Here is a 26476-nt window from a genome sequence, read left to right as displayed (position 1 = left end):
GTTCAAGAAAAACATATTATATGGTGGGAATTTGGGGGCAATCTGAAGAAATTATGTATTTCTGTCTTGGAATGTATTTCTGTCTTGGGCTTGCTTTTCTAATTTTTAAAAATGCTATGAAATATTCTTTCTGCTGAGAAAATCATGAGAAAGCATAAATGGGGAGGATATAGACAGTATTGACTGTGATTGAGCTATAAAGTTTTCTTAATAGGTTCATTTTCATGGTTTATAGCAGCTCTACCCACTCACTTCATATCACTGTGACCTAAATTTTGAAAGATTTATCAAAGTGGTGATGAATTTGAGCAAAGGTATTCATGCATTTGCCTCTGTGTCTTGCAAACACATTATATGTTTCTATTCATTCATTCATTCATTCATCAAATGAGTATCTTTTTCACAACTACCAAGTGCCAGAAAGTGAATACCACTATGAATAAGACACAATCCCTTCTCAAAAATGAAGAATTTGAAGGTAGGGGAAGACATAAATCAGGAAATGTTAAAATGGTGTGATAAATGCTACAACAGACAAAGTTCACAATGCAATTGACAGTCAATCATAGAGTCTGCTTAACCTGGTCTTATAGCATCAGAAAGTGATCCCTAAGAGAGGAAAGAGTGGAGAGGCCATGAGTCAAGAGACAAGTGAGAAGAATGTCCTGGGAAGGGGCAGTATTATGTAAAAATGTCTTCAGAAAAGCAAGAACATGGTCATTTCTTGCAACTGAAAAATGTCAATGTAACTGGGAAATAGAATGGAGGTTGGTGAATATAGGAAATGGGTATGATTAATAGTGATCAAGGATCAGAACAATGATGAAACATTTTGACTTTATTTGGAGGACTATGGGAAGTCACTGAAGGATTTACACATATAAGAAAGATCATTCAGTTTTCAGTACAGAGAATAGATTAGCAGAGCAAGCCCGGAAGCAGGGAGATGAGCTGGGAAGCTGTTGCTGTCCTCCAGATGAGAAAAATAGTACTCCAAACTAGAGTAGTGGCAGAGTGGTAGATTTTTAAAATGACTAGCCACAATGCAGCATACTCAATATCAGTAAAATGAGTTTTTTTTCTTTTGATATCCAATTAGTTGGAACAAGAATTGAACTACCATATATTTTTTTTATTAGCACCAAATTCTAAACAGTCTTAATTCTTAGGAACCCTAAGCAGCAGAGTAATCTCTGATCTGATGCATATTATAGAGTACATATTTATTCCCACCAATATTGAATGGGGTGTTTATGTGGAAACATGGAACTCTTCATCCTGAAGAGTGAGAAACTGGTTATTCGACATTAACCCAGGCACACCTTAGGAAGTCATGCAGTCATGCAGAAAAATGTATGGGAGAAAGAGTTCCAAAAAATGGGCAATTACTTGTCTGGCGAGTTCTTCTGGTAAAGACACACACTGGATCATCTGAAACTGGGAAGCAATAATCTTGGTAGGAGCTCCCAGGACATCTAGATGATGGATACCACCTAAGTCCTCAGGGCACATACTTTGTGATATGTCAACCCTTTGTAATTTAACATAGTTTTAGTAGGCAATATATATCCACATCTCTAAATACAGGATGAGCAAAAAACATCAATATACCAGGAAGCACAGAGGATAGATATTAGTATTGCATATGTTTATATAATGACAAATGCAGTACATTACAGTTCTCTCTTAGGTTCTCTGAATCAAAGACAATAGAGACGTTTCTTATAACTTAATGATCTTATCTCTTATAGGTTGTGGTAAACGAGTTGTTCCATTAATAGTCAATAGAATAATGTCTGGAGACATTGCAGCCAAAGCTGCCTGGCCTTGGCAAGCTTCCCTTCAGCGTAATAACATTCATCAGTGTGGAGCCACCTTGATCAGTAATACATGGCTCCTCACCGCAGCACACTGCTTTACGAAGTAAGTTACTGACTGTAACAGTTTTCACTACTGTAGAAAAACTGAGTTTTATTATGTTCTGAGTAATAATCAATGCCCCCAGGTATTACTGAAATAAATGAGAAAATTTTCTTTCTGGTTCTTTTCTAATATAATGTTATAGTTGCATACTTATTTGCAAAGTCAGTGGGGGTAGCAGTCATTATCCTAGCACTCATTGGTCATGGCCCTACAGGGCTTGGGGGTGTTTAGAGTATAGTTGACACAAATGTTACATTAGTTTCAGGTGATTCAATTTTTCTATATGTTATGCTATGCTCACCACGAGTGTGTCTGCCATGTATCACCACAGAATGCTATTACCGTATCATCGACTATATTTCTTATGCTGTGCCACTTATTCCTCTGACTTGTTCATTCCATATTTTTCCCATCTCTCAATGCCCTTCCCATCTGGCAACCACCAGTTTGTTCTCTGTATTTATAGGTCTGATTCTGCTTGTTTATTCTTTTTTTAATATATATTCCACATACAAGTGAAATAATACGGTATTTGTCTTTCTCAGTCCAAATTATTTATTATTAGCATAATATTCTCTAGGTCCATCCATGCTGCTGCAAATAGCATGATCTCATCCTCTTTATGGCTGTGTAATATTCCTCTGTGTGTGTCTGTGTGCATGTGTGTACACATCTGACAGCTTCTTTATTCGTTTATCAGTGGATACTTCGGTTGCTACCATATCTGGGATATTATAAATAATGCTGCAATAAGACATAGGGGTGCATATATCCTTTTTCTTTTAGTTTCTTTTTTAAGTTTTTATTTAAATTCCAGTTAATGTACAGTGTAATATTAGTGTCAGCTGTACAATTTAGTGTTTCAACACTTACATACAATACCCAGTGCTCATCATAATAGTTGTACTCCTTAATTCCCACCACCCATCCAACCCATCCCACTATACACCTCCCCTCTGGTAACCAACAGTTTGTTCTCTACAGTTAAGAGTCTAATTCTTGGTTTGCCTCTCTTTTTTCCCTTTGCTTATTTGTTTTGTTTAAATTTCACATATGAGTGAAATCACTGGTTCATTTCACTTAGCATAATCTCTAGTTCCATCCACGTCATTGCAGATGGCAAGATTTCATTTTTTATGGCTAAGTAATATTCCGTTGTGTGTATATATATATATATTTTTTAAGTAAATAAACCTTTATTCACATTCCAATTTTAACAAATCATATCTATATTCATGTTTCCATACAGTAATTTATATAAAAAATGCTAAATTTTAAATATACTTTATTTTTTTAAACATTTTGTTTATTTATTCATAGAGACACAGAGAGAGAAATGCAGAGACACAGGCAGAGGGAGAAGCAGGCTCCATGCAGGGAGCCTGATGTGGGACTGGATCCTGGGTCTCCAGGATCACACCCTGGACTGAAGGCGGCACTAAACCCGCTGAGCCACCAGGGCTGCCCTAAATAAGTGCTTTAAAATAGACACCAGTCACACTAGCTAGAGGGAAAATATATATACAATATGTGCTCTAGTACGTAAAATCAAACTTTTTAAAGTGAAATTTAAGGACAGTGTAAGTTATCACATCAATTACATATAGAAATACAAATACACCTCCACAGATCATTAACTTTCCCCTAACAATGGCAGGACTTTCAAAATCCTAATAGAACCAACCTGGTTTCTTTAAGAAGACAATGTCACACAGGAAAAGAATTAAAAAATAAAAATAAAAACAGGTGGACATTTTAGATTAAGAGGCTGAAGAAACATAATCAAGTAAAATGCATCAGTCTTGATTGAGCCCTGGTTCAAAAACAATTAGACATTTTGCATATAAGGTGACATCGTAGTTTTGATTTAGAATGCATATATATTTTTTTTAATTAGTGTTTTTGTTTTCTTTGAATGATTACCCAGTAGTGGGATTACTGTGTCATATGTTAATTCTATTTTTAACTTTTTGAGGAACCTCCATATGGTTTTCCACAATAGCTGTACCAATTTACATTCTTGTCAACCAAGAGTTCCTTTTTTCTCCACATCCTAGCCAACAGTTGTTTCTTATATTTTTCATTTTAGCAATTCTGACAGGTTTAAGGTGATGTCTCATTTGGTTTTGATTTACATTTCTCTGATGACCAGGCATGTTGAGCCATCCATAAGTCTTCTCTGGAAAAATGTCTATTTGGGCCCTCAGCCCATTTGTCAGTTTCTTTGGTGTTTAGATGTATAAGTCCTTTTTTTATATTTTGAATATTAACCTTTTATCAGATATATCATTTGCAGATATATTCTCCCATTCAGTAGGTTTCCTTTATGTTTTGTTGATGGTTTCTTTCACTGTGCAAAAGATCCCAAATACCCAAGGCAATCTGGAGAAAGAACAGGGCTGGAGGAATCACAATCCCAGATTTCAAGATATATTACAAAGTTGTAGCCAATAAAGTTTGATACCGGCACAAAAATAGACACATAGATCAATATAGCTGAATAAAGTTCCCGGAAATAAACCCACCATTATGTGGTCAATTAATCTACAACAAAGGAGGCAAGAATATACAATAGGAAAAAGACAGTCTTTTCAACAAATGGTGTTGGGAAAACCATACAACTACATGCAAAAGAATGAAACTGGACCACTATCTTATATCATACGCAAAAATCAACTCAAAGTGGGTTAGAGACCTAAACGTGAGACCTGAAACTGTAAAATTCCTAGTAGAAAGCACAGGTAGCAATCTCTTTGTCATCAGCTTTAGAAACATTTTTCTAGACATGTCTCCTTGGGTAAAGGAACAAAAAGCAAAATTAAACTACACCAAAACACTACTATTTTGAGACTACACCAAAATAAAGAGCTTTTGCATGGTGAAGAAACCATTAACAAAACAAAAGACAACCCATCAAATGGGAGAAGATATTTGCAAATTAAATTCTGACTTTTGATACCATAGTAAATTCTGCCTACCTGAGTCTAAATCTGCATAGAGACTTAGATTCTTAAAGTTTGAAAGACATCAGAGTTCAATAGGTCAGTATTTTAGAATGCACAGAAATCCCTTATGCAGATGCCTAGTTTGGCATTGAATATCTCAAAGTAATGGAGAGCTTACTAGCTCCAAAGTTTGCCAATTTTGTGGTAGACTGTTCTACTTTGCAAATATCTTTAAACGCTGAAAACCAAATCTGCAACCTTATAACTTCCACCCATTGATATTTGTTCTTTCACCTAGAAGAGAAGATATCAAATTTCTTTCTTTCCCCATAGAATGATTGGTTTAGCGCTACCTTCAGCCCAGGGTGTGATACTCGAGACCAGGGATCAAGTTCCATGTCAGCCTCCCTGCATGGAGCCTGCTTCTCTCTCTCTGTCTCTCTCTGTGTGTGTTTCTCATGAATAAATAAATAAAATCTTTTAAAAAATCATATTCTCAAAAGAGAATTATCTAACTACCCCCCCCCCGTACTCTATTCAAGTGCCCTATTTTATTTTATTCAAAGCCATTATTACTGCTTGGATTTATTTATCTGTTAATTATTTATCTGCTTTGCTCTTTTTCCTTCCCTGGAATTGAATATAGCCACCAGCAGGCACATTTTCTGTCTGGTTCACTACTTTAACTCCAGCACTTCAAATAAGTCTCACCATATAGAATTTCAATAAATATTTGTTGAAGAGATAAATGAATGATAGTTTATATGCTTTACAGTTCTAAAATTCAATCATTCTTTTTTGGATTTTAGCTCTAAGATGCTGTTTGTACACAGTTTATCTTTCAAAATAGCAATAGACTATATTTAAAGGTCAAAGGAAACTATCACTACAACCAAATATTTTTAAGATAGAATTTTTAAATTAGCCTTCATGCAATTATTATAGTGCAGTTTATATATTCTGTTCATTTCTAACCTTTTCCAGTAGTGCAAATCCACATCAGTGGACTGTTAGCTTTGGAACAACAATCAATCCTCCGTTAATGAAAAGAAGTATCAGAAGAATTATTGTCCATGAGAGATATCACTCCCCAGCAAGAGAATACGACATTGCTGTTGTGCAGTTCTCTCCTAGGGTCACCTTTACTGATAACATCCGCCGGGTTTGTCTGCCAGAAGCCTCTGCATCCTTCCAACCAAATTCTACTGTCTATATCACAGGATTTGGAGCACTCTTCTATGGTGGTAGGTATCTCAAAAAGGACCACGGCACTATGTCCGATTTAGGACAATATGATTTAATCTCCATTAATATTATCTTGCCAGCCATTCCTGCACAGCTTGATTAAATTAGAGTTCTTATTTTGTACATAACAGAAATTCAACTTTCACTAAAGCAAAGATAATAATAAAATGGCAAACTTGGCCCTTGTAATTTAGAAGTCAATAGAGATATGAGCCTGGTTTCAGGCATAGCTGGATTCAGGAGTCTGTATGATGCCATTAGGTTCTGAATCTTCCCATTTCTGGCTCTGTTTTCCCCTAGGTTGCCTTCATGTGGAGGGATTCTAGCTCCACATAGTGTCAAAGGTGGCCAACAGCTCAGGGTTTATGTCATCTTCTCCTAGTAGATGTGGAGGGAAGAACATGTCTTCTTTGCCAGAATCTACACTAATCCCTGAAAAGGTCTCTTTTGGCCCTGCTTGTGTCCAGGGGTACTTGGATTGACTAGCTAACTCAATACTCACTTCTGTGCCCATTCCAAGAAAGCCAGGTTTGTGAGAGGCAGCCTGGTCAGAATCACATGGAGTAAGGGAGAGGCAGTTCCAAAAGGGTGGGCTTCAAGGAAGACATAAAAAAAGCAAATGTTCCCTCAGCAACACTAGAGCCTATGTCTATGTTCTGTTCTCTACACAATGCCAGCCGTACATCGATGTGTTGTCATCCTCATATCCACCTTCACTCCAAGACTCCCTCCCTTTATGCCCACCTTTGTGAGCCTCCCTCTACCCTTTTCATCTCCTCCTCCCCCTTGTTTGTTCCACTACTCCTTTTCACTTTCCTCGGCCACCTTACGAGTTTCCCCATTGCTCAGCTACAATGTCCAGTTGCAGCAAAATCTGCTTCAGAACTACAGAGATTAATTGAAAAGTGATCAGTAATAAGAATGCTGTGTAGAGAGAGTCTCTGATAACGAAGCTTCCATGGCCCTCTCTAAAATGATTTAACTTGATATGCTAACTTAAACTTTTCATGAATAAAAAATGATTTTGTTTTTGTTTTGGGGGCAAATGTAGTCAGATACACTCTGGATTGTAAAATCTCACCTAGTTACAGATACATAACAACAGCAAGAGAGTTTGCTTAACTCTGGGAAATGTTTTTCTTCCTAATATAGGTATTTATAAAATGTGATAAGCATAATAATTATCATTTTAAAAAATATTTTATTTGTTTATTCATGAGAGACACAGAGAGAGAGAGGCAGAGACAGAGACAGAGACAGAGACAGAGACAGAGACAGAGAGAGAAGCAGGCTCCCTGTGGGAATCCCTGGACCCTGGGATCATGCCCTGAGCCAAAGGCAGACCACTGAGCCACCCAGGCATCCCAATAATTATCATTTAAATGTGTCAGATTCCAAAGGGAAGTTTATTCTCTAGAAACTGCTTACATTAACCTCATTTTGTGTTGATAATTTTAGTATGAAATAGTTTAGAAAAAAGTCCACTCACTTCATTCTAGCTAAGATGTTGATTGTAAACTCTAAAACTCCTTTGTTTTCCCTGAAGGGAAATCCCAAAATAATCTTCAAGAAGCCAAACTGAAAATCATAAGTGATGAAGTGTGCAAGCAACCACATGTATATGGCCATGATATAAAATCTGGAATGTTTTGTGCTGGATATCTGGAAGGAATATATGATGCTTGCAGGGTAGGTAGAGAGATTATTTTAATATCATTAATTCAAAACATGTTTATCTCTTTCAAGAAATAGTCTATGTTCTTTATGTTAGTACCTACACAAATATCTTGTCAGTTCAGTAATTTCTAAATGCAAATTTCACAACACAAACATTTTTAGGTGTTTTATTAAGCAAAATGATATAAGCAGAGTTTCTTTGATCCTATCAAACAACTAACCACCAAAATTAAATTTTCTTAGTACCAGAAGTCCAAAGATTCATAAAGCAGTCCCCTTCTTTAAAGGGCTTTCATCTAGAAAGGAAATAATCATGAACAATGAACTGTGATGAGAAGTTTTAAATAATATAATGGAGAGCAAATATTTTTAGGGTGAAGGGAACATTTTGCAGCAAGTATCAGAGAGATCATACTGAAGGGTATGAGGCCTGAAGGATAAATGGCCCTTGCCCAGTATAGAATAAAAGCACAATTGTCCGTGTATAGAAAGAGTGCAGCAAAAATTATGAAGGCATGAAATTATAATTCATATTTGAGGGAATTCCAAGTAATTAGTTGGGTCTCAGCATAAAGAGGATGATAGGGGAGAAGCAGTTAATGCTTAGTGAGAAGGTGGATTAGACCATGTTGAGACTACTTGGTGCCCTTTCCAGTGCCTTCCTCTGCTGTCCAATAGCTATTCTGAATGTATATTTTCAGACAAAGATCGAAAGTCTATTTCTTCCTGGAAGTACTTGCTTTATAACATAGGATTCTTGAAAACTCCAAGGAGGTGATGCTCCATGATGAAAGGATCAAAATTGTTTTGAAATCAGGTAGCAGAAAGCTCTGCCCAGAGTCCCACAAGTTACACATGGAAACTTCTGTTGGAAAAGGAGCAGGGAGTTTTGTAGTGTACAGGTGGGGCAGGAGCAGAATCTGGTACATATCCAGACTACTCAGTTGCTGAGAATGTGGAGGAAGGCAGTTGGAATTCAGAGAATGCACAGAAAATTCCAAACCATGATGGACAAGAGGAAGGTGGTAACAGGAGTCCGTTTGCAGACAAGATATGGGAGTCTAGGCAAATGGTGAGATTAGTGATATGTCTCAGGAAGGACGTGGTCATAAAGAAATTTCACTGAATTGAGGAGCAGAGGTAAGATTCCTGCTCCATGACTGTGCAAGTGAATTTCTATAACCATAGAAAAATTGGGGAAATTATCGAGAAAGTGAATTAGGAACAGAGTCCAAGACAGGAATACAGTGATTATAATTGAGGTGCATGGTGAGGGGTTTAGTTTGTCCAATAAAACCGAGGTCCAAACACCCTGCCTGGAGTCAGAAAAAAACCAACACCAGCTAGACTTTCTGTGTTGTGTACTTCAAATTTGCCAGTAGACCTTAGTCATTCTCAAAATACACACACACACACACACACACACAGAGTACCTGTGTGAAGTGATAGATGTGTTAATTAACCTGACTGTGGTAACCATTTCACAAAGTATAAGTATGTTAAATATCTTGTTCACATTAATATATACAATTTTATTTCTCAATTATATGTCCATAAAGCTGAGAAAGTTAAAATGTGGAAATTGAAATTTAAGGCTTTTATAACTTGAAATCTACATTTCAATTAATTATCTATAACTGGTAATCAATATATATGCTTTCTAATAATAAAATATGTGATTCATCAGAATATTTTAAGTAATAAGTTTTATATTTAACTAATTTTCTTTCTTTTATTTTCAGGGTGATTCTGGGGGACCTTTAGTTGTAAAGGATCTTAAGGATACCTGGTATCTCATTGGAATTGTGAGCTGGGGAGATAATTGTGGTCAAAAGAATAAACCTGGAGTCTACACAAAAGTGGTTTATTACCGAAACTGGATCACTTCAAAAACAGGCCTTTTTTTTTTATTTTTTTTTTTAAATTTTTTTAATTTTATTTATTTATTTATGATATTCACACAGAGAGAGAGAGAGAGAGAGAGAGGCAGAGACATAGGCAGAGGGAGAAGCAGGCTCCATGCACTGGGAGCCCGACGTGGGATTCGATCCCGGGTCTCCAGGATCGCGCCCTGGGCCAAAGGCAGGCGCTAAACCGCTGCGCCACCCAGGGATCCCAAAAACAGGCCTTTAATTTGCTATAAAAGTTAAATATTGAGAGCTTTAAGTAGGCTATACGTGTATCAGAATTTAAATATTCAGAGAATGTAGTACAATGAAGTAAGATTAAATGACATTATTTATTTTAGATCACCTCAATCAAGCAATAACCTATAGCCCATTTATAAGGAGTTTAAGTCCTTATAGATTTGTAAAGGAGTGGGTCAGTTTAGTCTGAATTAGGAGTCTCTCATACAGCAGAGACACTCAGTTGTTACATCATGCAAGTTGAAGTATAAAAAAGATGTAATGAAAACTTTTGAAAATAATCCATGAGATTTTTAGAATGGCTTTGTCAAGGAGGTCCCCTTAAGTGGGAAATTTTTTGATCTCTTGGAGTTCAGGAAAACCTTACATAATTTTTTTTATCATTTCTCCTGAGCTCACAAATACTTCCTTTTCTTTTTCCTTATTATTCCAAGTTTTCCAAAGAGATTTTTCACCATAAAACATTTTCTACTTATAAACCCTTTGGAAGGATGCTTGGGGAAAAAAAGTTATATCTAGGAAACAAATTATGGTGATAAATCAAGCCAGAGATCTTCTAAACTTTCTCTATTATGAAACTTCCCTAATTTTTTGGTGATTTTTTTAAAACAACACACAGAGAAAGAGAAATAACCCTACCCTCAAATATATCCAGAGAAAACCTGATTAATAAAAGAATATACATAATAATTAGCTAATCAAAAATGTATCTTTGTTACAAAAGCTGGGGGGAAGATGATGTAATTTCATGAATCATTACAAAACAATGGCCCAAAAATTTGACATTTCATAGATACATTTACCGTGTTTGAGCCACCAGGAGGTGGCTGTGCACATTACTGTAAGGTTAAATGCCTTGAAAAAAAAATTGATAATTTGCTAATATGTTGAAGACTTAATGAACCTTGCCTTTCTCCATAGAAAAAAATATTTATACCTTTGAATTGCTGCAGCCAATTATCTTTATGGCAGTAGTCTAATTATTGCGACCATGAAACACCAATTTTTAAAATATTTAATAAATATAAATTTTAGGGACCTACCACACAGAACACATGAACAAAGTGATCTGAGAAACCACATATACTGCCTTAGTAAAGTGTGTCATGAAGACATTAGGAAAGTCAGGCTCATGTATGGAGTCCAAATATAAGCCAAACCATTGAAAAATTGAGTTACTTTCTAATAATATCTCCCCATGGGCTATTGATAAGGCATGAAAATAGTTCTATAATAATCTAAAAGACACTAACAATTTATTCACACACACACACACACACACACACACACACACAAATCCATAACCTAGACTCGTAGAATTTTAAAGCTTAGGAAAGACTGCAAATCATGCAGGCCAATACACCTACAGTTCAGCCAGCTCAACCCAGGAAACGTAAATGACCTGGTGAACCTATAGGTAGTTTGTACCCACAGTGGGCCTAGAACCTAGGTACCAATTTCACATGCCTTTTCCCTTACAAAGTCCCTTTCTTTATGTTGGCTAAATGAATTTAAATTTTTAAAAAAATGTCTCTTTCTGATCATCTATATTTATTAAATACTCAGATCTATAAGAATTTCAGTGACTTCTGTTGAATCTATTTTAAATTTAAAAACTCTTAAGAATTTTAAATGATGTGATTCACTTACTTGGGCAGCATGGCTGCCAATTCTCTGAACTCATTTCAGGGTAAAGTTGCTTCTCCACATATAAAAATATATATAGGATTATAAATTAGTCGATATTATGGTGGTAAGATATAATTCTGACTTTTTAATGTTAAGTTTCAAGAAATGATCCTAGAGTTATAAACTTTGTATTGCTAAACTGTTTTGTGCAGCTTTTCATTCTGGCCTACATATAGGCAAATATTGATATATCATTTTAAATCTAATAATAAAGTTGATGATCAGAGCATTCTACAAATAATATCACTGAATCTGTGTTAGGCCAAATCTTAGCATGAATCTTACAACTGCTATTAAGAATTGCATTTCTTTTAAATAACTAGTTTAGGGCATTTTGGTCATTGTGATAAACAAAAATATCTCCACACATTGACAAATATCCCTAAGGGGCAAACTGTCCCCTCTTGAGAACTACAGTTCTGAAGGCAGTTGATCATTTTTAGAAATGCAAGAGATGGAGCACCTGGTGGCTCCAATTGGTTAAGCATCTGAAACTTGGTTTCAACTCAGGTCATGATCACCATGAGCCTGCTTGAGATTCTCTCTCTCCTCCCTCTGCCACTCTCTCTGTCTCTAAAATATACGAATAAATAAAATCTTTGGGAAAATAATGCAAGAGATACCTCAAAATTATGACACTGAGTATTCAAAAATTATGGTTTCCTGATCAAACTGAACATTCACTACCATGCTTCTAAAAGAAGTAGTGAAATAAAACAGTGGCTATTTCAAATACAGACAGATCTCCCTATATACAATGTGCTTGAAGGATTTCTCTCATACCCTTGCCTAGACTAGAGCATATTTATGGAGTGCCAATAACCATTACCATGAAGATAGACTTTGTAAACATATCCTCTAGTAGAGTTCCTCTATCTTGACCACAATCCACCATAGAAAATATATTCCACACCACAGCTCTATAAAAATATAACAAAATTCATATATATTTAAAATATTAAAAACTGAAACAAAAGTTTCATAAAACAATACTTATCCTACTGAGTACAATAAAAAATCCAATATTTTCTATTCTATTCTTTTAGTTTTTTTATAATGCTTGCCCCACCAAGTAAGTTTATTTCAAAACCTAGTGGACCATGATCTGCAGTGCCTATAAAACATTCTAGAATAATCCACAATTATGAATACCATATTGTTATTATCTCATCTACCTCTACTGCTCTTCCCACCTTCATCCTCTCCCCACTCTATCCATTTAGTAAATTGCAGCTCAGTTATGACACTATTCAATACCATTGTTCCCACGCATTCAAATCTTCACTGCTTTCCCCTTTGCCTAACAAATAGTCTAAATCTATGTCACCATAGCTTTTAAGTCCCTGTACAATCTGACAACAATGAACAGACTTTTTATTTTGCTTGTACTCAGTACTCCTGTAACACTGAATGTTACACTTCATTCTCTAAATACATTCTCCTCTGGTCATGCAATGTTCTCTTCACTCTACAAGATCTAACCCAAATATTACCTCTACCAAGAATACTTTTATTTTCTCGATAAATTTACTCTCCACAGTGAGGGTGACAGAACATGAGAGACTCCTAACTCTGGGAAACGAACAAGGGGTAGTGGAAGGGGAGGTGGGCCGGGGTTGGGGTGACTGGGTGATGAGCACTGAGGGGGGCACTTGACGGGATGAGCAGTGGGTGATATACTATATGTTGGCAAATTGGACTCCAATAAAAATAAATAAATTAAAAAAATAAATTTACTCTCCATTCAAAACCTTTGTGAATTTGTTTGTTCCTCTTCTAAAGCATTTCTCATACTTTGCATTATAGTTTTAAATACATGTATTATCTCTACAAAATACACTTTTAAGTTTCATAAGGCTAAGGACTGCTTTATTCATTTTTGTATTACCCACAGTATTACAGGATTCTGTATGTATTGTGTTTAGTGAAGGAATAAATTCACAGAGGCAAATTATGATTCCTATAAGGGCAAGACACTTCAGTCCTCAGTTACTAACTGCTTCCCCCATGTCACTTTACTCACCTTTCCAACCTGTGCTGATCCTGCTTTGCATATTCCCAAATGTTCCTAAAGACCTCCTGCTCCCCACCTGCACCAGAATTAATCAAGATACAGAAAAGTATGGATGACAGTGGCCTTTCAGGAGGCCCTCTAACCCAAAAACTGTTCCCCATATTACTTTAAATGAGTGCAACTCAAACCCATAGGGATATATGGAAATAAGGCTAAAAATCTCCCTTCCCCTTTCATCATTTTTATTTGATCTGCTAGGACTGTTCTTTCTTCCTTTTTCTCTCATGGACTTCACAAATCTGGATACTTCCAAATGGTCATGTTATATATATACATATATATAAAATTTCATATAAGAATATATATATATATATATATTCTTCTGATCGAGGCCCTTCTCTGTCGAATTTGCCTGATAGGAGACAATGTGAGATAAAACTAAAACTCACATGAAGTACACCTACATTTTTAAAAGTTCATAGAAATAAAGGACTTTGAATTTCCTCTTGAAAAAGAGGACATTTGACTTATTGATTTTAATTTTCCATATACAACTGTCCTTTTCATTTCCATTAGTAATCAAGGTTTGACTGATTAACTTTTTAAAATTGTTTTTGCTGTTTTCCAAGTTGAGGAGACTCCTTCCACACCAGAAGTCACTAAATTAAATACAAGGCAAAACCCCCAAATGCAACAATGTAATCCAAGAATATGCTAATGGTGATCTGGGGCTCATGGGCTAATGAAGGATGGAGAAACTCAAGAGTGTGAAGACTTGGTATGTAAGTACATGCCAGGAATACCCAAACTGTAAGAAAAATGCCACATTTAGATGGGTAACTGAAAAATCACTTGTCCAGAACTGTGGTATTTTGAGCTAAAGTTAGAATTATGGAGGTCCTATTTTAGAGAGGTTATATCAAAAGCCATTTTACAAGTTTTTAATCTAAAGATGAAAGCCAGTGGGGAGGGGAATCTAGATACAAATCTGCTTAGGTAGAAACAAGAAAAGTCTGAAAGAGTAAGTTCAAAGGAAAGTCTGGAAACTCAGAACCTAATTCTTAGAATAATAATGGCAAAGTGAGGCATAATTTAATAGAATAACATAGTTATTCTTTGCACAAATAACGGTAGATGATTAAAGATCCAGTCTCAGGTTTTTTCATTGAAAAACCCACATTGCTTGCTACGTTTCTAAAGTGGGAGGTGGGCTGCTATAGTAACATCATTAGCCTGTATACTTCTCAGGAGACAAAATAGGCCTCTTCATATACTTGGGTTTTCTAACTCAGGTTAATATTATTGGGATATGTAGATAGAAGCTAGAGTGACGTCTTAATTAATTGGCATAGGGAAGAGCTGAGGAAGAAAGAAGGGATGGGGATGAATGGGAAAATTAAGGCTGAAAGTTCAGAGATTAATATTAATAGTTACTATCACCTCAAAGGGGCCCAGCAGACCTCTAGATCCTGGACGAGCCATAGGGACAGTCTGAGAGTGTATTCAGCACAGTAGTCTTCCTAAGTTTGCAAATTCAGCATCCCTAAGGATGCTACATAGTTGACATACTGTTGGCACCTGATCTTGATACTCCAGAGACTATGGTGGTGGCATTTCTGAACGGCCTGTATGTACACCTCTCAAATGCTAAAACAAAACAAAACAAAACAACAGCCAGAGGAATGAAGAATGGTATGGCCACTTTGGAAGAGTTTGGCAATTTCTTTAAAAACTAAACTCGAGGGGAGGGGCAAGACGGCGGAAGACTAGGGTCCCCAAGTCACCTGTCCCCACCAAATTACCTAGAAAACCTTCAGATCATCCTGAAAATCTACGAATTCAGCCTGAGACTTAGAGAGACCAGCTGGAACGCTACAGTGAGAAGAGTTAGCGCTTCTATCAAGGTAGGAAGACGGGAGAAAAAAAGAAATAAAGAAACAAAAGGCCTCCAAGGGGGAGGGGCCCCGCGAGGAGCCGGGCTGAGGCCGGGGCGAGTGTCCCCAGGACAGGAGAGCCCCGCCCGGAGAGGCAGGAGCTGCACCAACCTTCCCGGGGGAAAGGGGCTCGCAGGGAGGTGGAGCAGGACCCAGGAGGGCGGGGATGCCCTCGGGCTCCCGGGGACACTAACAGGCACCTGCGCCCCAGCAGATGCGCCGAGCTCCCTAAGGGCTGCAGCGCGCACGGCGGGACCCGGCGGGACACGGAGCAGCTCAGGGGGGCTCGGGGGCGGCTCCGCGGAGGGGGCTGCGGGGCAGGAGCAGCTCGGGGGGCTCGGGGGACTCGGGGGCGGCTCGGTGGAGGGGGCTGCGCAGCCCCAGGAGCGCTAATGAAACAGCGCAGGACCCAGAGCACTGGTCGCCCGGACACAGCCCAGGATCCGGCCTCCCCCGGGACAGGCAGAGGCCGGGAGGGCCCAGGACAGCGAGGACGCTCCTGCCCCAGCTGAGCAGATCAGCGGCCCCGCCCGGAGCCTCCAGGCCCTGCAGACGGAGAGCTCCGGAGCTACTGCGGGGGCTGACTCCAGGGCTGCAGAGCTGGCCCCGCCACTTGGTTGTTCCTCCTGGGGCCTCACGGGGTAAACAACCCCCACTGAGTCCTGCACCAGGCAGGGGCACAGCAGCTCCCCCAAGTGCTAACACCTGAAAATCAGCACGACAAGCCCCTCCCCAGAAGACCAGCTAGAAGGACAAGTTCCAGGGGAAGTCAAGGGACTTAAAGTACACAGAATCAGAAGATACTCCCCTGTGGGTTTTTGTTTTTGTTTTTGCTTTTTGATTTCTGTTTGCTTCCCCCACCCCCACCCTTTTTTTCTTTCTCTTTTCTCTTTTTTTTTTTTTTTTCTTTTTTCTTTCCTTATTTCTCTCCTCTCTTTTTCTCCTTTTCCCAATACAACTTGTTTTTGGCCACTCTGCACTGAGAAAAATGACTAGAAGGAAAACCTCACCTCAAAAGAAAGAATCAGAAACACTCCTCTCTCCCACAGAGTTACAAAATCTGGATTACAATTCAGTGTCAAAAAGCCAATTTAGAAGCACTATTATACAGCTACGGGTGGCTCTAGAAAAAAGCATAAAGGACTCAAGAGACTTCATGACTGCAGAATTTAGATCTAACCAGGCAGAAATTAAAAATCAATTGAATGAGATGCAATCCAAACTAGAAGTCCTAACGAGGAGGATTAACGAGGTGGAAGAACGAGTGAGTGACATAGAAGACAAGTTGATGGCAAAGAGGGAAACTGAGGAAAAAAGAGACAAACAATTAAAAGACCATGAGGATAGATTAAGGGAAATAAACGACAGCCTGAGGAAGAAAAACCTACGTTTCATTGGGGTTCCCGAGGGCGCCGAAAGGGCCAGAGGGCCAGAATATGTATTTGAACAAATCATAGCTGAAAACTTTCCTAATCTGGGAAGGGAAACAGGCATTCAGATCCAGGAAATAGAGAGATCCCCCCCTAAAATCAATAAAAACCGTTCAACACCCTGACATTTAATACTGAAACTTGCAAAATCCAAAGATAAAGAGATCCTTAAAGCAGCAAGAGACAAGAAATCCCTGACTTTTATGGGGAGGAGTATTAGGGTAACAGCAGACCTCTCCACAGAGACCTGGAAGCCCAGAAAGGGCTGGCAGGATATATTCAGGGTCCTAAATGAGAAGAACATGCAACCAAGAATACTTTATCCAGCAAGGCTCTCATTCAAAATGGAAGGAGAGATAAAGAGCTTCCAAGACAGGCAGCAACTGAAAGAATATGTGACCTCCAAACCAGCTCTGCAAGAAATTTTAAGGGGGACTCTTAAAATTCCCCTTTAAGAAGAAGTTCAGTGGAACAATCCACAAAAACAAGGACTGAATAGATATCATGATGACACTAAACTCATATCTCTAAATAGTAACTCTGAACGTGAACGGGCTTAATGACCCCATCAAAAGGCGCAGAGTTTCAGACTGGATTAAAAAGCAGGACCCATCTATTTGCTGTCTACAAGAGACTCATTTGAGACAGAAGGACACCTACAGCCTGAAAATAAAAGGTTGGAGAACCATTTACCATTCAAATGGTCCTCAAAAGAAAGCAGGGGTAGCCATCCTTATATCAGATAAACTAAAATTTACCCCGAAGACTGTAGTGAGAGATGAAGAGGGACACTATATCATACTTAAGGGATCTATCCAACAAGAGGACTTAACAATCCTCAATATATATGGCCCGAATGTGGGAGCTGCCAAATATATCAATCAATTAATAACCAAGGTGAAGAAGTACTTAGATAATAATACACTTATACTTGGTGACTTCAATCTAGCACTTTCTACACTCAATAGGTCTTCTAAACACAACACCTCCAAAGAAACGAGAGCTTTAAATGATACACTGGACCAGATGGATTTCACAGATATCTACAGAACTTTATATCCAAACTCAACTGAATACACATTCTTCTCAAGTGCACATGGAACTTTCTCCAGAATAGACCACATACTGGGTCACAAATCGGGTCTGAACCGATACCAAAAGATTGGGATCGTCCCCTGCATATTCTCAGACCATAATGCCTTGAAATTAGAACTAAATCACAACAAGAAGTTTGGAAGGACCTCACACATGTGAGGTTAAGGACCATCCTGCTAAAAGATGAAAGGGTCAATCAGGAAATTAAGGAAGAATTAAAAAGATTCATGGAAACTAATGAGAATGAAGATACAACCGTTCAACATCTTTGGGATGCAGCAAAAGCAGTCCTAAGGGGGAAATACATCGCAATACAAGCATCCATCCAAAAACTGGAATGAACTCAAATACAAAAGCTAACCTTGCACCTAAAGGAGCTGGAGAAGGAACAGCAAATAGATCCTACACCCAGCAGAAGAAGAGAGTTAATAAAGATTCGAGCAGAACTCAACGAAATCGAGACCAGAAGAACTGTGGAACAGATCAACAGAACCAGGAGTTGGTTCTTTGAAAGAATTAATGAGATAGATAAACCATTAGCCAGCCTTATTAAAAAGCAGAGAGAGAAGACTCAAATTAATAAAATCATGAATGAGAAAGGAGAGATCACTACCAACACCAAGGAAATACAAACGATTTTAAAAACATATTATGAACAGTTATACGCCAATAAATTAGGCAATCTAGAAGAAATGGACGCATTTCTGGAAAGCCACAAACTACCAAAACTGGAACAGGAAGAAATAGAAAACCTGAACAGGCCAATAACCAGGGAGGAAATTGAAGCAGTCATCAAAAACCTCCCAAGACACAAAAGTCCAGGGCCAGATGGCTTCCCTGGGGAATTCTATTAAACGTTTAAAGAAGAAACCATACCTATCCTACTAAAGCTGTTTGGAAAGATAGAAAGAGATGGAGTACTTCCAAATTCGTTCTATGAGGCCAGCATCACCTTAATTCCAAAACCAGACAAAGACCCCACCAAAAAGGAGAATTACAGACCAATATCCCTGATGAACATGGATGCAAAAATTCTCAACAAGACACTAGCCAATAAGATCCAACAATACATTAAGAAAATTATTCACCATGACCAAGTGGGAATTATTCCCGGGACACAAGGCTGGTTCAACACTCGTAAAACAATCAATGTGATTCATCATATCAGCAAGAGAAAAAGCAAGAACAATATGATCCTCTCATTAGATGCAGAGAAAGCATTTGACAAAATAGAGCATCCATTCCTGATCAAAACTCTTCAGAGTGTAGGGATAGAGGGAAAATTCCTCGACATCCTAAAAGCCATCTACGAAAAGCCCACAGCAAATATCATTCTCAATGGGGAAGCACTGGGAGCCTTTCCCCTAAGATCAGGAACAAGACAGGGATGTCCACTCTCACCACTGCTATTCAACATAGTGCTGGAAGTCCTAGCCTCAGGCAATCAGGCAACAAAAGACATTAAAGGCATTCAAATTGGCAAAGAAGAAGTCAAACTCTCCCTCTTCGCCGATGATGTGATACTCTACATAGAAAACCCAAAAGCCTCCACCCCAAGATTGCTAGAACTCATACAGCAATTTGGTAACGTGGCAGGATACAAAATCAATGCCCAGAAATCAGTGGCATTTCTATACACTAACAATGAGACTTAAGAAAGAGAAATAAAGGAGTCAGTCCCATTTACAGTTGCACCCAAAAGCATAAGATACCTAGCAATAAACCTAACCAAAGAGGTAAAGGATTTATACCCTCAAAACTATAGAACACTTCTGAAAGAAATTGAGGAAGACACAAAGAGATGGAAAAATATTCCATGCTCATGGATTGGCAGAATTAATATTGTGAAAATGTCAATGTTACCCAGGGCAATATACACGTTTAATGCAATCCCTATCAAAAATACCATGGACTTTCTTCAGAGAGTTAGAACAAATTATTCTAAGATTTGTGTGGAATCAGAAAAGACCCCGAATAGCCAGGGGAATTAAAAAAGAAAACCATATCTGGGGGCATCACGATGCCAGATTTCAGGTTGTACTACAAAGCTGTGGTCATCAAGACAGTGTGGTACTGGCACAAAAGCAGACAGGATGTGCTGGATGGAGAGGATGCGGAGAAAAGGGAGCCCTCTTACACTGTTGGTGGGAATGTGAACTGGTGCAGCCACTCTGGAAAACTGTGTGGAGGTTCCTCAAAGAGTTAAAAATAGACCTGCCCTACGACCCAGCAGTTGCACTGCTGGGGATTTACCCCAAAGATACAGATGCAGTGAAATGCAGGGACACCTGCACCCTGATGTTTATAGCAGCAATGTCCACAGTAGCCAAACTGTGGAAGGAGCCTCGGTGTCCATCGAAAGATGAATGGGTAAAGAAGCTGTGGTCTATGTATACAATGGACTATTCCTCAGCCATTAGAAATGACAACTACCCACCGTTTGCTTCAATGTGGATGGAACTGGAGGGTATTATGCTGAGTGAAGAAAGTCAGTCGGAGAAGGACAAACATTATATGTTCTCATTCATGTGGGGAATATAAATAATAGTGAAAGGGAATAGAAGGGAAGGGAGAAGAAATGGGTAGGAAATATCAGAAAGGGAGACAGAACATAAAGACTCCTAACTCTGTGAAATGAACCAGGGGTGGTGGAAGGGGAGGAGGGCAGGGGGTGGGGGTGAATGGGTGACGAGCGCTGAGGGGGACACTTGATGGGATGAGCACTGGGTGTTATTCTGTATGTTGGCAAACTGAACACCAATAAAAAATAAATTTATTATTAAAAAAATAAAAATAAAAACTGAACGCATTTTTACCAACAATCCAGCAATTGTGTTCCTTAGTATTTACTCAAATGAACTGAAAACTTATGTGAGTACAAAAGCATGCACAGAGGCACCTTGGTGGTGCAGTCAGTTAAGCCCCAAGTCTTGGTTTTGGCTCAGGTCATGATTTCAGGGTCATGAGTTCAAACCTGTCATTAGCCTCCCTGCTCGGTGGGAAGTCTGCTCGAAATTCTGTCTACCTCTGCCCCTCCCCATCAACTCTCTCCCTCTCTAAGATAAATAAATCTTTTTTAAAAAAACACTATGCACACAGATGTTAATGGAAGCTTTATTCATAATTGCCAAAATTTGTCAGCAACCAAGATGTCCTTCAGTAGGTGAGCAGATAAAGAAGATGTGGTTTATGATACAATGGACAAGCTATCAGCCATAGAAAAGACAACTAGGAACATTTAATACAACTAAGTGGATGGAACTGGAGGGTATTATGCTGAGTGAAGTAAGTCAGTCGGAGAAGGACAAACATTATATGTTCTCATTCATGTGGGGAATATAAATAATAGTGAAAGGGAAATAGAAGGGAAGGGAGAAGAAATGTGTAGGAAATATCAGAAAGGGAGACAGAACATAAAGACTCCTAACTCTGGGAAACGAACCTAGGGGTGGTGGAAGGGGAGGAGGGCAGGGGGGTGGGGGTGAATGGGTGACGAGCGCTGAGGGGGACACTTGATGGGATGAGCACTGGGTGTTATTCTGTATGTTGGCAAACTGAACACCAATAAAAAATAAATTTATTATTAAAAAAATAAAAATAAAAACTAAACGCATTTTTACCAACAATCCAGCAATTGTGTTCCTTAGTATTTACTCAAATGAACTGAAAACTTATGTGAATACAAAAGCATGCACAGAGGCACCTTGGTGGTGCAGTCAGTTAAGCCCCAAGTCTTGGTTTTGGCTCAGGTCATGATTTCAGGGTCATGAGTTCAAACCTGTCATTAGCCTCCCTGCTCGGTGGGAAGTCTGCTCGAAATTCTCTCTCTCTACCTCTGCCCCTCCCCATCAACTCTCTCCCTCTCTAAGATAAATAAATAAATCTTTTTTTAAAAAACACTATGCACACAGATGTTAATGGAAGCTTTATTCATAATTGCCAAAATTTGTCAGCAACCAAGATGTCCTTTAGTAGGTGAACAGATAAACTCTGGTACATCCAGACAGTGGGATATCAATGATAAAAAGAAACAAGCTATCAAGCCATGAAAAGACTTGGAGGAACATTTAATGCATACTAAGTAAAAGAAGCCAATCTGAGAAGGATAAATACTGTGTGGTCCCAAGTATATGACATTCTGGAAAAGGCAAAACTATGGAAACAGTAAAAAGATCAGTGGCTGCCAGGGACTAAGGGGAGTGAAGGATAAACAGGTAGGGCATTGAGGATTTTTAGGGAAGTGAAACTATTCTAAATGATATACATAATGTTTGTCAAAACCCATAGGAAAAAAAAAACCTCATAAAATGTCCATATCAAGAGTGAATCCAAATGTAAACTTAAGACTTTGGGTAATTATGATGTATCACTGTAGGTCCGCTGATTGTAACAGAGGTACCACTCTGACTCAGGTATCAATAGAGGGGAGGCTTCGTGTGTCAGGAGCAGTGGGTGTATGGGAGCTCTTTGTACTTTCTGCTCAGTTTAACAGAGCAGAGTATGGGAGCTCTTTGTACTTTCTGCTCAGTTTAACAGTTTAAATTTTAGGTTAGCAGTAATCCTAAAATTTCCCTGAATGTGAAAAATATATTTTTTTAAAACGCCACTTGGAAATGTAATAAAATAGTATAGAGGCATACTGGTTCTAACTCACAGTGGAGTTAGTATGAATGAGTCCTTCTGGAGCTGAATTGTGTTGTTGGCAGAAAATACAAAACACATTTTCTAATTATCAAGCTGAAATCCTGTTTATCAGTAGAATTGAGCAGAGAATAAAACTAAAAGCATATTTCTTAAATGAATACCTGAATATCATGTAGCTTAAAATTCCATGCAAACTGAGGGTAATAGTGTGGAGTGAGGCGCAGTGCGGGGACTGACAGCCTCATGAGGGCAGTGGAGACCCCCAGGGGAGTGCTACATCAGTGCTGGTGAGCAAAATCAAAGATAGAATGCAGGTTTCAGGGGTGAGAAAAAGAAAAAAACAATATTCCCTCAGATTGTACTAATCTGTCCTAAGCCAAAAAAAAAGGTGTTAGAGGTTTGGACATTGTAGATGATGTTACGTGGTATGCAGTCCCTGAAAATCCCTGCATAGCCCGTTGAATATTTTGTATGGGCTCTAATGGTCACCTCGGGTAACATCATGGTACAGAGAGAATGCTAGGTTGAGCACTTCCCTGACCGATATGTGGTCACTGCCTTCATAGAGCAGACTATGTCTGCACTCCGGGCCTCCCAGGGCCATCTCAGAAGGTTCTGGCATTCAGTTACACACCATCATCCGTAGGAATTCTCCCGCTGTCCTTCGAAGGATCATCTGCTTTCGCTGGAAACTGACAGCTAGAGGACTTCAAAATTCTCAAAATTCTCTGTCTACTTCAGCCAAAGCAACACACTCAAAGAAACAGCTGTGGTAACTGTGGGTGGTACAGGCCGCAGAAGTCTAGGCGCAAGGTTCTATGATACTGGTTCCCCTCAAAGGAATATGTTTAATGTTGAAGAGATGATATTTCTTCAGGGTATCTTATCTTTGTGCGAATGCTTTCCTGGTGAACTGGGTATAAATGGAGATAATTCCAGTTTCAGTGGTAAAAGGCAGGGTTAGTTTATAGGAGGAGGTCGGAGGAATCCCTGTCATTATCTATAGACACTACACAGTTACCTCTGGGGTTTCAAACAAACCTTCCTTCCACACAAAGGTTTGTTTCACTTCGTTTAAGTGGCCAAGGCATTAAAGTATAAAACGAATCCCTGGGAAACCATAAATGTAGGAGATCCCCACATACAAAACTGTTGTGTTGCTTACCTTGCTAGGACCCTGCCTAGATGGAGAGAGCATTCGAGGCTCCTCTTAGCACTCTTTTTGAAACTACACTAAACGTGGTAACAGTCTGGCTCGGTCACATACACACAGCGGTGGTCTAGCACAAGCCTCTGGCTGAGCCTTCAACTGTCAAAGCTCCTCCTGCTTTCCCAGCCCTCTGGGGGGGCACCCTCGTCTAGGTCAGGAGTCCTGCCCACAGCTGAGCACAGCTCTGTCTCCACTCTCCCACTGTGTCCGAGGCAATGAATACTACCCCCGGTGCAAAAGCACAAACTTCACTCCTGGTGTTTCATGAAAACCTCTCTAGAAACAGCCTTGCCCTCACATTGCCTTTCACTGAGCCAGTTTTAAAAAGAACTTAACAACATGCTCTGATTACACCATCTCCTATTTGATCTGAAGTCCTTATTTCTTTCTCATTAGGAAAAGATCAGATCAAAAGATTAGAGCCTAGGACGAAAAATACGCAGACACTAAAACACAGACTGGATCCCAGGATGAGCTGGATAGCTCCTCCCTTTGCCATAACTACAGACTATTCCTAATCCCGGACAGCTGTCATAGTATTAAAAGTATTCATCGTAGTATTAAATGTTCAAAAGTCCTGGAAAACAAACCAAGATGAATCGGTGGAAATGCACCAATATTACTGAAAACAGAAACAAAAACAAAAAAGAATTCAAGTAGGTGCTCTTCTGACAGTCAAGTGAGAATTGTGATCTTTGTGTCAGAAGGATGTGATGCTGCACATTCATGGCTCCAAAAGGCCCCAAGTTCTGTTTAAGTACCTCTCTACAGTCACGTATTTCACGGTTTAGTGGAAGAGTGAGACACAGTACAAAACCTGACCATTGATGGCTCATTTAAATCAACCAGAAATTGAATAGAGGTTCAAATATTCTTTTAAAGTATTTGTAAAAGATTACACTACCAATCACCCATTTGCTGAATGGTGGACAGTGGAACACAGAAGTAAACAGTATGAAGTTCAGTGGAATGTATTTGAAATCCCAGTCCCACAAGCTACCAGGTGAGGGATGACGGGTCTGTTCTTTGAACTTCATGATGGTTACTTTTATGTGGCATCTTAACTGGGCCACGGTACCCAGATGTACAGTCAAAATTTATTTTGGATGTTTCTATGAGATTGTTTGGATGATGTTAACATTTTTCCAGGTTTAAGATATAACTGACAAATAAAATTGTATATATTTAAAGTATAGAACGTGATAATTTGATAATACACATACATTGTGAAGTGATTAGCATATTAAGTTAATTAACGCATCTATCACCTCACAGTTGTTTGTTTGTTTTTGTAGTGAGGACACTTAATATTTGCTCTTTTAAGAAAATTTCAAGTATACAACACAGAATTATTCACTATAATCACTATCGTCCTTACTATGTGTGTACATTATGTTCTCAGGGGTTTAATGGGAGACATTGGTTAAAGGGTACAAATTGTCAGTTATCAAATGAATAAGTTCCATGATCTAAGGCATAGCATGGTGACAGTAGCTAATAATACTGGATTGTATACTTGAAAGTTACTGTAAGAGTAGAGCTTTAATGTTCTCATAACAACAGCAACAGCAATGGAGGTGAAGGGTCACATTTTGCGATATTTATGTGTATCACACCATCCCATGACACGCATTAAACTTACACAATATTATGTGTCAATTATATCTCAATTAGGCTAGAGGAAAACCAGGAGATTACCTTGAATTTAGCCCTAAATACCTATAAAAAGAAATGGGAAAAATTAACCTATTCAAAATAACAACTACAAATTTAACAAAACCAAATCAAGAAATTTACTCTAGCAATCCCCAGGGCCAAGGCAGGAAGAAAAATCCAAGTTCAATAAAAGGTCTACGTGACTAAAGATCTTGTAGGACATGTTAGGTGTAAGTATAACTAAAAAACGGAGTTCTCAAATCCCAACCCTGAAGTGAAGATCATGAGGGCAAACACTGTAAATTACAAGTGTTTGATTTGTAATCTATGTAAGTGACCTTATGCAGCTTTTTCTAGATAAGACAGACCCCAGGGTTTATTTACTTGAATACAGCCAATAATTCTCAGAATGGGATTGGTATACTTAATGTTCTATCAGATTTTAATTAATCAAGATAATGTCAGCTTTATAAAACTCACTGAAAAGTTTTCAGCATGTTCCATGCAGTCAAGGGAACAGCCAAGATAGCATAGAAAAATAACTGTTTTCCTGAAACAATCAGGAGTCCAGATGCTTTTAGGAAACAAATATTTATATGTTTTTCATTTCTTCCACACTTGTTTTCCTGTCCAAGTTTCCTAGTTCTTGAATCAATTTTGATAATTTTCATATTTTTTCGGAAATCTATTTTCTGAACACTAAATACTTTTAGCATAGTGTCACATATTATAATTTGTCTCTTCTACATCTCTTGTTATTATCGTTCTCAACTTTTTAATTGTCGTGTATCTGTGTACTTTTTTATCAATGCAAGCTACCCTCTTTATCCTGGTTAATGTCGTAGCTTTGGACCTCCATTCTTATCC

General features: G+C 38.5%; 1 protein-coding gene across 2 annotated transcripts in view; it reads left to right on the top strand.

The window, feature by feature from the left end:
• Positions 1 to 9912, top strand: part of TMPRSS11A (transmembrane serine protease 11A) — a 50317-nt gene extending 40405 nt beyond the window's left edge. For both annotated transcript variants that reach the window (XM_049093013.1, XM_049093014.1), the window contains 4 exons: positions 1752 to 1923; positions 5853 to 6112; positions 7660 to 7802; positions 9533 to 9912. In XM_049093013.1, coding sequence (XP_048948970.1) covers positions 1752 to 1923; positions 5853 to 6112; positions 7660 to 7802; positions 9533 to 9883 — 926 coding nt within the window. In that variant the 3' untranslated portion in view covers positions 9884 to 9912. The remainder of the gene's footprint in view (positions 1 to 1751; positions 1924 to 5852; positions 6113 to 7659; positions 7803 to 9532) is intronic.
• Positions 9913 to 26476: the final 16564 nt, after the last annotated feature.

This window comes from Canis lupus, chromosome 13 (assembly GCF_003254725.2).
Source record: "Canis lupus dingo isolate Sandy chromosome 13, ASM325472v2, whole genome shotgun sequence".
Classification (NCBI taxonomy): Eukaryota; Metazoa; Chordata; class Mammalia; order Carnivora; family Canidae; genus Canis; species Canis lupus.
The sequence above is the reverse complement of the archived record's forward strand: the minus strand, read 5'-3'. Positions and strand labels throughout refer to the sequence as shown.